Below are 15,436 nucleotides of genomic sequence, written 5' to 3'. Positions count from 1 at the left end.
AAGATTTACCTTTGATTAAAAGAGCAGTATCATCCGCATAAGATAAAATATTACAATTTGGTATAGACAGTTTACAAAGATCGTTAACGTATATTAAAAAAAGGGTGGGACCTAGGACACTACCCTGAGGTACGCCAGATGTAAGAAGTAAATCCCCACTAATATGATTGCCAACTTTCACTCTCTGAGTCCGATCACTAAGATAGCTTTCAAAAAGATTAAGTACAATACCCCTAACACCAATTTTCTCTAATGTATACAGAAGAGTAGGAACAGAGACAGTGTCAAACGCCTTGGATAGGTCGAGAAATATACCTATTGTTTTATGTTTATTATTTAAACCATTAACAACAGAGTTACAAAGATTCAATAAAGCATCCTCAGTCGATCGTCCTTTTTGAAAACCGAATTGGTTATTAGCCAATAATTTATTACTATTTAGATAATTAAGAAGTCTATGATTTAAAATTTTTTCCATTATTTTAGAGAAGGTTGACAAAATTGATATAGGTCTATAATTATTAACACTATCTCTATCCCCTCCCTTGTGTATAGGATGAATTATGGCTTTTTTGAAAACTTTAGGAAACACTCCACAAGAAAAACATAAATTAAATATATAAGTTAAAATAGGTACCATCACATGGCGTGCAGCTTTAATTAGTGATGCTGAGATTTCATCCCATCCAGGTGAGCTATTTTTTAATTTTAAAATAATATGTTCTATCTCAGCTTCGTCAGTATTCAGTAGTCCCATGGAGTTTAAGTGAGACATAGATTGAAAGAGATCGAAACTATCATTAGTTGTCGAAGTATCAACTTCTGCATGTGTAGCCATTTTAGCAGCAAGTGAAGCACCAATATTACCAAAGTAATTATTTACCATGTCAACAGACAATGAAGGGCTTGAAGACACAGACAAGAGATCATTATTGAGAGAAGTAGTATTAGAGTTCAAGTTTGCTATATCCTTAATCAACTTCCATGTAGTTCTTGGATTACCCTTAGCCTTTTTAAATTCAGACCTCTCATAATTACGTTTAACTAATTTTAATAATTTATTACAATAACTTTTGTAGCGTTTGTAACTGACCATAAGAGTTTGATTAGATAGATCCTTTTTTGTTTTCCTGTATAGGTTGTCACGGTGTCTTATGCATCGTAGAAGGCCAGGGGTAATCCAAGGTTTAATAATTCTTTTTCTATTAGAAATTGTTTTAATAGTTGTATGATTTTTAATGGCCGAAGATAGTAAGTCTACTAGACTAGATGCTGCCTGTTCTGGATCAGCAATTGATAATACCAGCGAAAAATCCATCCTCTCAATTTGTTCTACACATGATGACACATCAAAACGTGTGAGAGTATGAGATGTTTTCCGGATCGTTGGTTTGGTACTACAGCAAAGAATCAGTGGTGTATGGTCAGTTATCAGAGAGTCAAGCACTAAAGTAGTAGCTGAAAAATTAGTTTTTAATAGAATATGATCCAAGCAATTACCATTTCGCGTTGGAAACTGATGACTTGGAAGTAAACCATGAGATGCAGACATGTTTAGATAAAGATCACACTCCTGACTTTGACAGTCAGGTAATATATTGATATTTACATCGCCCACAACTGTAACAGTTTTGAAAGACTTTAGTGTACTTAAGGTGGCGTCCAGAAAATCAATAAAGTTATGGATATTTCTGTAAGATGGTGAACGGTAAAGAGCAACAATAGCAGTATCATTGGCGAACTTCAAAGTAAGACAGTTAGCTTCACAAAAATCTAGCTTAGTGATGGAACAGGGTAAATTAACCTTAACATAGGCAACCACCCCGTCATTTTGATTAGAGAAATTAGATTTAAATGAATCATAACCCGGTAATTCTGGTAATAGCGAACATTTACTGAGCCAGCACTCTGTCAACAAAATAACATCAAAACTTACGTTTGTTCGTTTTAGCAGCACTAATAACTCATTAAAGTTACCACCAATGCTTCGTATATTGACGTGAAAAATTCTCATATGGTCTACATAACTAGAAATGTAGTCATAACAATTTTCTGCCGTGCAAATAAATGATTCCGAAACAGACAACTTCTCAATTTCTTCCGCTACTTGTATATTATTTATGTTATCCAGGATTAATAATTATAAGAATTTAACAAAATGTACAAATATTCAGAGTTACTCTTTATATTGTTATTTGACAGCATAAATAATTGAGTTTCTAGAAACCGATATAAATTATTGCTAATTGCCATATAGAACAATAATACAATATAGTAAATTATAAAATGTGATATTAAGTTTCTGAGATATGTATTATAGTATGTATGCAATATGAAGTATAAAATGTTTGTGTGGGTTTCATGTAAGTGTGTAAGTGTACATATTAATATGTTTGAACCTGTTTGTGATGAGGATTTATTCCATATTATGCTCAGATGATGATGATAATCAAAGTTGATAAACATATGACTATTACAAAGATTACAAATAAAATACCAACAATAAACCAAATTTAGTCACATAGAATCTGTTAATTTCTTTATGTCCTGTTCATTGCGTATGAAATTTAGTGGTGCACCTTCAGTTTTCCGAAGAAAAATCTTTCCATTTGACACCCAGCAAAATGCATAGCCATTTGATTTGGCATAGTCACGGGCAAGGTAGAATAGTCTTTTCATTTTTTGTGATAAATTTTCTGATATAAATATTGGCTTATTGGGACCATTAATTTTTAAACTTTCTGTGGTTAATTTGCTAGGCCCTTTGTTATACTGTCTATATTTATGGATCAGCTTTTCTTTAGTAAGTACACTAGTGAAGTCAACAATTACAGTTTTAATAGAAGGATCATGTGTGTTTACACGAAAGACATCTTTTACTTCATATGATTCAATATTACTATCAATTTTCTGTGCAATAGAAATTACTTTCTTTAAAAGTACTTGTTTGGATTCGCCTTTAGCTGGAGGAATATTTTTAATTTCAATGCAAGTCGAGCGATTTCTGCTCTCATACTTATCCAATTTTTCTTCCAGAGACGTAATATACGACTGATTTTTACGGCATTCAGAATCTAATTTTTCTACTTGAATCTTCATACACTCATATTGTTCGGACAAAAAGTCAACTGAATTTTGAATAGATTTATTTTGAGTTTTGATCTCTTCCATAACCATACAAATATTTTCCATTTTAAGATCATGTGTCTCCTGGCGAGCCTTAATCTCTGAAAACATTGCCTTCATCTCGGTCATGTATTCCGACATCCTTTCATCCATACAATCACTCCGTTTGCGTTTAAAGCGGTGAATTAAACCAAGATTTGTATTGTAAGTTTCATTGTTAAGTGGTGTAACGTTTAAATCTGGTTCAGAAGCACAATGGTGCATAGAATGTATAGACGTAGTTTGTCCATCTAAAATATTTTCAACGGTTGACACCTGCACATTCGCAGTAGTTACGGACTGCGACTGTGACAATGGCGGAGTTCGTTTTAGAGGCATGTTAATACTGTTTAGCCAGTCAAAGTACCAGGAATATATAAAATATTCACCTCAATTTCTAAATGACACCGAGGGGTCAATATAAATGGACACCGATCGACAATTTCATACAAAAATTGGATCCGTCCAAGTAGCCAAGAGCTCCGGTGCAAAAATTCTAATGAGCGAATAACCATATAATTATTCAGTTGCTGATTACTGAAGTTAGAAAAGGATAGTTACATTTGATTAGTTCATGATAAGATGCACTCACACTAGGAAGACGTTTCTTTTCACAGCGAATAGGAGGTACACTGCACTTATGGACTCCTATTATTTATAATTTAATTTTGTGTCACGAATTTATTATTTAACGTTATTTAATTTTAACACAAAACACGTCTGACCCGTTCAGATGTCCAGAGAGGAGGAATGCATTATTTGCGATAGTATTTTTATAAACATGATGTTAATCCTTGTACAAATAAATACTTTATTTATTGTTATTATAATTACAAAATATTTTAAAATGTTCTCATAATATATAAGTAATAGGTCAACAACTCAATACACCGGATTTGAAAAAAAATATCTGCCTTACAATATGCGCAGGCGCATGCCGGACAGCTGCTGTGGTCCGCAGATGCAACGCTCACTGCCCTGTCACTCTAACAGGCACGTGGCCAGTGGGTCATGGGGTGATTTTTTTTTGTATCTACCGATTTATAAACCCGGTATGGTTCTCCGTACAAACTTTTTATATATGGTGAAACGGAATTATTACTTTGGTAATTTTTTCGTTGTGTTACAACATAATGATTTCAGAAAAATGTTGTAAATTTTTTTTAACTAAGAACTTAAAACATAGTAATTAAAGCATAGTACGTACGCAAGCAAGTACACACTTTTAAGGAATTTAAAGTGTCAAAAAAGTCGTCAGTCTCAGTATTCCAGTCGACATGTAGCTTACTTTGTAAACTGTGTTTTAGTTTTACGGTAAGAAATTGCAGTGGAATGACAGGAACAGATGAATCTGATGACAAAGATGAATACGATGCTTGTATGATAGCACACATGATAATGTGATGTCCGTAGTGGTCATATAGGCAACGGTTGATGCTTACCATCAGGTGTGCCGTCACCTTACTCACAATATAAAACAAAAAATCTACCAGCGTCAATAAGCTAACTTAAAAAAAAATTACGCGCGTGTTGTAAGGCCTTGCCTGTACGGTACTGTTAACATTTGCCATGAGGCTAGACATATACATTTATTTGCGGTTAAAGATAATCTAAAACAAATCAGCTCAAACGGTCAAACACAGATTCTAAGAATAAATATTTTCGGTTCTATATTAAAGAAAATATATTGAATAGGTACCTACTAACTGATACAACAGACGTTGTAAATGTTAAAATGGCTATTAGGTTTTCTGTATTTATCAAATTTACTAATAAATAAGTTTTGAACTCAAAATTTTTGTTCCAAAAAAACTCCTACAAAGTATAAAAAAATACTAAAATATATTACGCGCGTGTTGTAGGTAATGTGAACATTTACCATCATGAACTAGACATTATTTTTTTTTCTATTATAACTATACTATTACTAGCTGACCCGGCAAACAATGTTTTGCCATATAAACAAACATTGCAATTAAAAAATAGGGGATGAAAATTAAGAAGTATAAATTTAATGCAATATCATTTAAAAAAAAATGGAGCGGGGCACCGTTATCACTTAGGGGTAAAAAAATAGATAACAATATATTCTCAGACCTGCCGAGTATACATATAAAATTTCTTAAAATCGGTAAAAGCGTTCGGAGAGTATGGAAACCAACTCTGTGACACGTGAATTTTTAAGAATCTCTAATTGTCCATAAAAATGGATCTGGCTTCGGTCATTATCAACTATAAACCACTTGTATATACATATATACACCTTGTAATGTCAATTTGGTTCAACGTCCATTCATTACGCGAATATCCGAACCATTTGTTGATTTATTCTGCCAGATGAGCCGACACCGACTCACAGTACAGTTGTGACCGTACAATCGATCTCACTACACGTCAACATGTCTAAAGATAACCTCACCGCGCTTCTATACAAACCAAAGGATCTTAAATTGGCAAGTACTCCTACATTTTCCATTCATAACTACCTATTCGCTTTACAAACAGATATTTTTTTTATTGAAACGATCGCTCGTTGTCTATGGAAATTTTAAAAAGCCGGTTCTATTTTTATTACTTCTCTATTCGATTTTCATGTTCGTGTTTTGTTGTTATCTGTGTTTTCATATATATTTTTTGTTATTTAAATTTAGAATAGTAATGACTAAATACTTAATTGATTTCTGGCCAGTAACTTCAAGAACACTGTTTTTATTATCGATTCTACAATAGTCATTAGTTTTCAGGGCCGTACAACTTTCATGTATTGGTTTCTTTACTATTGATCTTTGAATTATAGGGATGTCATTAAGAAATTGCATACAGATAAGTCCATTATGCATTTTGTTAGATCAAAAGTTAATATAAAATAAAATAAATATAACACGATTTTAGATTTCAAATTATTAATATTAAATAAACAATAAAGTTGTTGTTTTCCAATTTTGCAATATACTTAGGCAAACGAAAGTTTTAAAATCATACAGCAGCTATGTTCTTCAGTAGAAAGAATAAATATTACGCGCTTGTTTACCGCGTACAATTATTTTCTAGTAGGGGTTTAAATCTTTAAATATGTGAGCAAGTCTCCATTTTGAATTAAAGATCGCGACTTTCCATTTTACCTTTATGCTAATTCTCTTGTCTGGTAGGCAGAGAGAAGATCCTCAGCGAAGCCTCCGCTTCTGCACACGATTATTTTTTTTAATCAAGATATATGTATATCCGCAACTGTCTGTATTTGCTTCGGTGGTGTACCGGTTTACATCCGATGGTCGCGGGTATGATTACTTGCGAGGTACACTTGAGTGACCAGAAAATTTTATAATTATGTTATACATGAACGTGAATATTTTTATAATAGTAGTGTTATATAAACAAACAACATAGAAATGAGCTCTATACTAACAAGAATAAAACTCCTAATCAAACATTGTATTCGCAGGTACAAACACCTATACCAGAAATATCAGACGATGGTAAGTAAGTCAGCCTGTTCAAATAATGTCAAACATTCACGTGGCATTTATATAGATATCTATACATATAAATAAAATTGGAGTGTCTGTTTGTAATATTGAAATAACCATTGTTTACTACATGCATATGAATATAATTACGGTACATACACCAAATAACATTTTTTACAATTTTTGTCTGTCTGTCTGTCTGTTTGTTCCAGCTAATCTCTGAAATGGCTGGACCCAATTTGACGGGCCTTTATTTGGCAGGTAGCTAATGTAATAAGGAATAACTTAGGCTACTTTTATTTTAGAAAAATAAAATAAAATTCCACGCGGAGGAAGTCGCGGGAACAGTAACAGTAGTATGTAATAAAAATGTCTGTCTGTACGTGGAAGATACCTTTATCTACATAATAGAATTCAAAACAAAGTTTGTTAGCATTTATTTATTTATTTTTTTAGCAGTCTAGCACCGCTTTATTTCTTATGGTCGCGGGTTTGATTCCTTGCTCGGTGCAAATATATGTATTCATGAATATGAGTGTTTGTATCGGTCTGGGTGTTTTCTATATATAATATATATAATATAAGTGTTTATATCAGTTTTCTAGTACCCATAACATAAGCTCTGCTTACCTTGGGACTTGATGGCGGGTGTTAATTGTGCAGGGATATTTTTTTATTATTTACTAGTTGACCCGTGCAACTTCGTCTACATTACACTATGTAATATTATACTATCTGTGGTTACACATACTCAATTTACATTTTATCTTTTTAAATTACAGCCTATGTGTTATTACTGAACTGTAAAGTTTTATCAAAATCCATTCAGTAGTTTTTGCGTGAAAGAGTAACAAACATCCATCCATACTCACAAACTTTCGTGTTTATAATATTATTAAGATTTATTTATGTCTGTTTGTACACGCTAATATCAGTAACAGCTTAACCAATTTGTGACGTTTTCACTTGTGTATTGTCGTAAGTCGCCGCGGGTTCAACTAGTGGTGTAATAAATAACATGTTTTTTTTGTTATCAACACCAGTTACACAATATCGTAAATACACGCTACTCGTAAACAAGCTATCAGTATTTTGAATTAAAAAATATAGAATGGTAAAGGAAAATAAATTAATTATCAAATAATAAATATGCTCACGACTATAATCCCAGATGAGGTAGGTAGAGGCATTGTCAACTTGTAGGTACAATCTTGTATAATTTTATCTGAAAAGACCTCTTGTTCAAGCGGTTTAGCGACCGCGATCTGCGAAACGCGTACCCGCGACCCAGGAAAGTAAGGGGTATCCCTTACTTTCGTTGGGCGCGAGTTCTATTCCTCACAGGCAATCAGTTGTTGTTTTCTATCATCGAAAATTCGTAAAAAAAAAAAATTATAACCGTACAACTACTCGCCCGGATTCGCACGCGTGCACATTTATTGTATATATAAACCTACCTTTTGAATCACTCCGTTGCATAGTTTTAAAGATTTAAGCATACATAGGGACGGACAGACTGCGACAGCGACTTTGCTTTATACTATGTAATGATATTGATGTCTGCCCATAGTGTAATCTCTCATTGAGACCATGACGCTGTTCAAAACTTTCATTATTATTTATCTTAACCTTACTATTTTTTTTATGTACGTAATTTTTATTATCTGTGGTCAAATCGAATCATCCATTATTATTTTTTAATCTACTAACTTTTTAATTTTTAATCCAATATTCTATCTGTGCAGAGGTTCTGCTGCGAATGGACTGCGTTGGAATCTGCGGCTCTGATGTTCACTACTGGCAAACCGGTCACTGCGGACACTTCGTCCTCAAAGAGCCCATGATCATGGGGCACGAGGCTTCCGGAGTAGTTGCAAAAGTAAGTCATCGGTAGAGACTGAGGTGAGGAGAGGTTGTTAGAAAGATGGAAAGCAAAGAAGTAAGAAAAGTTTTGAATCAATGTCAAAAATATATATAAACTGTCTATGACCTTTCCAGCCAATATTATCAACAGAGGTCTGCTAAACCACTAGATCACCGAGGCTGTCATTGTAATTTGAACATAATATGAAACAAAAAATAGGTTTAGGTAACTATATTTTTTCTATGATTTAACGTAGGTAGGTAACATCTCATAAGATATCAGCTATAGTTTACCAATATTATTTGATAAGTAAATACTTATGTACTCGTATTTATTGGTCAGTACGCACAGACGCACAAGGCTATCAATTTATCATAAAGTTCAAATTATACAATTGCAGCAAAATAATATCAATTATAATGTGCTTGAAAAAAAATATGTTGTGTCAATAGATACTTATCAACGATTACATAATATATTACATGTTATTATTATATACTGATATAGATATATACACTGTTTATTATATTTGTAAGTTATTATATGTATTTAATCAGATGTAACGTCAATACAAGACTGTTCTAAACTACAGTAGTAAAAGTTAGTTTTTATGAGCGAAATAATCACAAAAACAGATCCATAAAAACTATGATCCATATCATACAATGTTTAAACTACAGCAATTAAGTATACTCTATTGATATATGTGTGTAAAAGACATTATATTGAAAGTAAAATAGTTTCATATTTTATTGACATTTTATTAAAAAGCGAACTCTCTAGATTCTATGTATTTAGTAGATTTAAAATTTAATTACCTTATGTTATATTATGTAATTTAGAATGAACTTTAATTTACAATAAAACATATTTTCTAAAGCGAACTCACTAGATTGTAAAAACAGATTTTCATTCTTGGACAAATACGTTAATAAAATTAATTTCAGATCCTTTTACTTTACGAACACAATTCTTAACTTCAAATTACAACATAACTAGCAGTGCCCGTGGTTTCACCCGCGTTAAATTTCTATATAAAATATAATCTATGTGTTATTCCGATGCATAAGCTATTTTATTGTAAAGTTTCATCAAAATCCGTTCAGTAGTTTTTGCGTAAAAGAGTAAGAAACGTCTATACTCACAAAGTTTCGCGACTAACGTTAATTTACATGTTTCAGAAGAATTATAATTTCTTGTGAACCTCATTCGATCGTGTTTTTAATAATAAGACCATTTCACTTTATAGCAAATGCTTCAATGTTACAGCTCGGCTCTAAAGTGAAGAGTTTGAAGGTGGGCGATCGGGTAGCAATTGAGCCTGGCGTCCCGTGTCGGTACTGCGAGTTCTGCAAGACGGGACGCTACCACCTTTGTCCGGACATCATCTTCTGCGCTACGCCGCCGGTACACGGGAACCTCGTCAGATATTACAAGCATGCCGCAGACTTCTGTTACAAGTATAGTACCTTTCTAGCTCTAATAATAACGTACATGATAAACCACCTGATGGAAAATGGTAAACATGGCCTATAAACATTATAGGTATTCATTTAATTAAAAAGGATAGAAATGCTCAGCCTAAAGTCGTATATCCATCAGGTAGGAATTGGCCTGCAAAAGCTTCATAAGTTCTTCCGCGAGTTTGAAATGCTATATGCACTAGCATCTCATCCTTCGACCAAGCTGTAAAGGCCAGCTACTTCAACAGCTTTAGAATAGTTTATAAAATCTCATTGCTAGAAATATAGGGTCATTCTGTCCAGTACACCAGTACACAGTTATTTTTGAATTCCCCAGTCTTTCTCTTTGAATCCTCTCTCACTGGTGCCACGGCAGCGTAGACAAAGAAATGATCATCATTAAAAAAGTTTCTAACTATAACTTTTAGACAACGTCTAGAAATAAATAAAATGTTTCTGTTAGAAAGTATAGGATATGCGCGGTACCTATTTTAATTTCTGGTAAAACCTAAACATCATCATCATCATCATCATCGCAGCCTGGAAGACGTCCACTGCTGGACATAGGCCTCCCCAAAGATCTCCACGACGATCGGTCCTGCGCTGCTCGTATCCAATGCCTTCCCGCGATCTTGACCAGATCGTCGGTCCACCTTGCTGGAGGCCTTCCCACGCTGCGTGGGAAGGCCTCCACCTAAACATGATGCAAACAAATTATTACAGACTCCCCGATCATGTTACTATGGAAGAAGGCGCTCTTCTGGAGCCCTTGTCAGTTGGAGTCCACGCTTGCCGCCGTGGAAAAGTGACTGCTGGAGACAACGTACTGGTACTCGGTGCCGGTCCAATAGGACTCATGATATTATTAACTGCCAAAGCTATGGGTGCTAGCAAAGTTCTCATTACAGGTATGTTCTAATCTATTAATTACGCTACCATTAGTATGTGTGAGAACGCAAATATTCAATTTTGAAACCTAACCAACGCTAAATCTCTGCGACCAAACAGTGTCGAACGGTCAACACTAGATTTCCAAGTTATATCCGAAGTCTATTCAATGCCTGATGATGCCTAGTTCAGAGGCGAAACACGTGTCGCAATATGGGTGTAGACTCAATACCTAATGGTCGGAAATTCATCACCAATAAAGAAGGTCGTAACGTTTCCAATAATGGTGTTTAAGTTTTCAAACTGAATAGATGTCTGAATATTTGTAGTGTCTGACTTGATAATGATAGCAGAATTAGACAAAATAATATAAATCCATTAAGTAATTAGTACCTTTTCTCAAGAATGTGTCATCTTTTTAGACGCGCGTTTTATAGTTATACGAGTATAATAAATCTCGAGCCAGAATGTAATGTCGCACCTGATTTTGTTGGTGATGCCGAAGTTTATTTATATTTGGCTATTTCTTTACAAGGTCAAACAGTTGACATCTCAAGATACGTATCCATAATTAAATAAATACATATAACAAGATTCGCAAAATGGGAAATGTGTTGCTGTGTTGTATGTCACTCACTTTCGATAGCTGGAATGTTGGATGTTCAGACGAATGGCTCGCATTTCAATAATACTTTGGTACAATATTGTTCAACATACTCACATGGAATAAACTATGAGTGAATAATAAGCTCAGCCTGTTTTTCAAAGCTGTTCAAATAGTAAAACAATATCTAAAGCCCATGTTACATTCGGATGTTATGACCATATATGTCTGTTTTTAAAATATCAAACTGAATGGTATAAATTTATATGCCATTTTGTAACAACGCGCTATAATTGAAAGAAATAATAAAAAATTGTTAGAGATCAAAGAGGCCGATATGATACAAGAAAACTATTAAAAGTACTGAATCGTATTTGTAATTAAATTTTACAATATTTTGAATATTATTGTATAATCAGTGGTATAAAATAGTATGAAGAAAAAACACACAACAAACATAGTTCTCTATTTGAAAATTATAAAATAAAATACTTAAAAGTTTTAGTTCTTATTTTTGTTAGAGTTTTCAACAGTCGAAATTCATATAGGTAGGTTGACCATGGAACATGATGCTAATATAATAAATTATAATATTAGGTAAATTATTAGAATTACGACTTTTTGGTAATTAGCCATACAAAAAGCATAGTCGTTCATGGTCCACCCACCTTATATATTCATATATAAATGTTGATCTTTTGATATCCAATCGTCTATTGCAGATGTTCTTCAGTCACGGTTAGACTTCGCAAAGAAGATGGGCGCCGACGCAACCCTCCTGGTCAAACAGGACTCCAACGAGGCTGACCTAGTGAAGAAAGTGCACGAGTTGCTTGGAAATCACCCTGATGTTTCTGTTGACGCGTGCGGTGTATCGGCCACCACTCGATTGTCTTTACTGGTCAGTTTCATATTCATTATTTCCTTAAAATTATTTCTTTGAAGTATTTTTAGTTGTCTCACTTTTTAAGTCTCAGAATTCTCAGATCATTTATTTTTTACTACTTAATCTGTGAAACTTCTTCTGCGTGACCTTTTCCTCGTTTTTTTGCTACATTTTTCATTGCAGCTAGGCTCTTATTGGTAAGATGATGTTATGCCGATAGCCTTCATCGATAAATGGACTATCCAACACCAAAAGAATTTTTAAAATCGGTTCCGTAAACCCAATCACTACCCCCTCCCCCCCCCCCTTTCTCTAATTATATTAAGTGTTAATTTCTGTTAGTCCATTTCAATCCTTATTTGATTTATACGCTACTATTAGAATGTGTAAGACCAAAAATGCTCAGTGCGGAAACCTGACCACCGCTACTAGAAGCGTAACGACCTTCTTCATTAGTGATCAAATTCCGAGCATTATTGTATCTACACCCATATTGGATTTTTATGCATATGGCATGGCATATACTAAAATTTGTGTTATACAAATATAGAATGTTGAATTTGAACTCTAATCCATTTGAGCTAAAATCGGTAGAATACTTATTGGATTTGGAGCCATTCAGTGTGTAATGTAATGTATTAGTGAAAAACGACTTAAAAGAATATATGGATATAGTCTATGGCGACTCCGGTCCCATAGAGCATTGAGTGTGTACTAAAAATAGATTTACTAAATAAACGGTTTTTCTAGAGATAAATGAGGAGTTTAAATTAAATTAATTAATACAAAACTACACATTCAGATCGAGTGTAAATTTTTCGTCGCAGATAAAAAGAAATTCCCAGTTTGTAGATATGCAAAGTTTACCGTAATAGTCAAACGTGTGATTGGTATTTAGTGTATATACCTCCTGTATATTTTTTTTAATATTAAAAATATGTTCACAGGCGACCAAGTCTGGTGGTACGGTTGTAATAGTTGGTATGGGAGCATCAGAATTGACTCTACCACTGGCAGCGGCGGTCGCCAGGGAAGTCGACATCAAGGGTATCTTCAGATACGTCAACGAGTTAGTATATAGTTATCATTTAATTAATTTATATTATATTATGATGGCCTGTGGTCTAGCGATGTGGCACACCGCCTTACTACCGATGGTCGCAGGTTCCGTTCGTCGCACGGACAAAAATTTATATAAATGAGTGATTGTTTGTATCGGTCTAGGTGTTTTGTATGTATAATATGAATGTATTTACGAAAAAAAATCTATGTATGATGTATAATGATTCACATTTATCTATGACCGATAACACAAGCTTTAGCTAGCTTAACTTGGGTCTAGGTGATGCTGTGTAAATTGTCCTGAGATTATTTTTATTTTGTTTAATGCCGCTACCATTAGCATGTGTGAGACCACAAATATTCAGTGCAGAAACCTGACTATCACTACTAGAAGCGTTATGTCCTTCTCTATTAGCACAGATAATATAATATTACATATAGTGAACAAATTCCGAATGTTATTCTCTTGTTTATTGTATATTGTTCTCCCTCTAAACGAGGTACCATCAGGCAATAATGTTCCGATATAGCTTGGAAGCCTAGTATTGACTTGTCACCGAACAGAATCTTTGGTTACGGCATCACGCGTGAACGGCTAGACCGATTTCGCAATTACTTTTGTAGTGTTTGTTATTGTTAGAAGAATCTTTTTGGTTTGAGAAACAAACTGACAGCCCATCTAATAATAATAATAATAACCTAGGACAATTCACACAGCGCCATATAGTCCCGAGCTAAGCAGAATTGATGTTATGGGTAGTGGACAACTGATAGAATACCTACTTGAATATATATTTTTTGTAAATACATATGTAATATACATAGAAAACATCCAGACCAAAACAGGAATACGAATGTTTGCATTATGCGAGGAATCGAGCCTGCGAACATTTATAGTAAAGCGATTTGCTAAACGGCTAAACTACCAAAGTCGTGAAAATAATAATAGAACATTCTAATGTGACTACTGTGACCACTCATACATTAGTATTCCTGAGGAATAAGAAGGCATGCCTCTTATCCATAATTTCACTACGACTTCCCGAATCCCTTAAGACTGAAACACATCTTAAATGATCAAGGCTTCGTAAAAACGTAGGTAACACAGACGATTATTCACAAATTCTATTATATTATTACTATTCGGTATTAAAAAAAAATTAATACAGGTACCCGATCGCGCTGTCCATGGTGGCGACTGGTCAAGTGAACGTGAAACCACTGGTGAGCCACCACTTCGACATAGAGGAGACCTTAGAAGCGTACGAGATCGCCCGCCGGGGTACAGGGATCAAAGTCATGATTCACGTTCAACCCAGAGACGCTAACAACCCGAATAAGTTCTAGTGATTTGCTATAGTAAAGTTCCAACTCAAATATCAAATTATAGATAACCTTTTTTAACATTATGGAATGTAATGTATAAAAAAATATACTAAGAGACTAAGGCCCAATTTCACCAAAGAAAATAATCGCGTTTACTTCGAACTGAACTCAGTTCAAACGTTTAAACGAGTGTGAAACTTCATTTTGCATTTCACCGCTACAATATGAACTTAGTTTTCGCTAAGTTTTCTGAAGCCCGATTTCCTGCGGATAATTTGAAAACCTTAAACGATTTAAAGCAGCTGTCACTTGTCAAATAGTCATCAATCAAATTTTTGACAATAAATTATCGAGAATAACTATAAAAAAATCTTCAATAAAGGTAAAATATTACCGTGTTTATAGCTGAAGGTTATTGCTATATATTTTATAGTTAACAGTACTTATTACGTACTTACGTATAGTTATCACATGATTGAATTTCAAATATTTCTTAAAACTATTTTAGTTAAATTACCCATTGCATCAAATATTATTTTATGAGCGTGTAACACTGTAAACGAATGAAAATCTAAACTTGGTTTTGGTAAACACGATCTATATAATTCTGGTGAATTTCATTTAAAGTAAAACGAGATCAACGTAGATCTTTAAACTAGTTTACGCTGAACTCAGTTTCCTTGAACTTAGTTTATACTGCGATTGGTGAAA

The 15,436-nt window shown here is 33.9% G+C and overlaps 2 protein-coding genes across 2 annotated transcripts; one reads left to right on the top strand and one right to left on the bottom strand.

Moving 5' to 3' along the window:
* Positions 1-2,517: 2,517 nt before the first annotated feature.
* LOC131855057 (uncharacterized) lies at positions 2,518-3,504 on the bottom strand. Its single transcript, XM_059206269.1, has one exon. It carries the CDS (start codon positions 3,502-3,504, stop codon positions 2,518-2,520), a length of 987 nt encoding a protein of 328 aa, XP_059062252.1.
* A 2,003-nt stretch (positions 3,505-5,507) lies between these two features.
* Positions 5,508-15,305, top strand: LOC131855073 (sorbitol dehydrogenase-like). The gene is made up of 8 exons (XM_059206290.1): positions 5,508-5,618; positions 6,608-6,641; positions 8,378-8,511; positions 9,766-9,956; positions 10,683-10,867; positions 12,174-12,352; positions 13,285-13,406; positions 14,569-15,305. Exons 1-8 carry the CDS (start codon positions 5,565-5,567, stop codon positions 14,744-14,746), a joined length of 1,077 nt encoding a protein of 358 aa, XP_059062273.1. The 5' UTR covers positions 5,508-5,564; the 3' UTR covers positions 14,747-15,305.
* Positions 15,306-15,436: the final 131 nt, after the last annotated feature.

This window comes from Achroia grisella, unplaced genomic scaffold (assembly GCF_030625045.1).
Source record: "Achroia grisella isolate CSIRO2021 unplaced genomic scaffold, CSIRO_AGI_Agris_v1 utg1295, whole genome shotgun sequence".
NCBI lineage: Eukaryota > Metazoa > Arthropoda > Insecta > Lepidoptera > Pyralidae > Achroia > Achroia grisella.
Note: the sequence above shows the minus strand (reverse complement) of the source record. Positions and strands in the feature narration are given on the sequence as shown.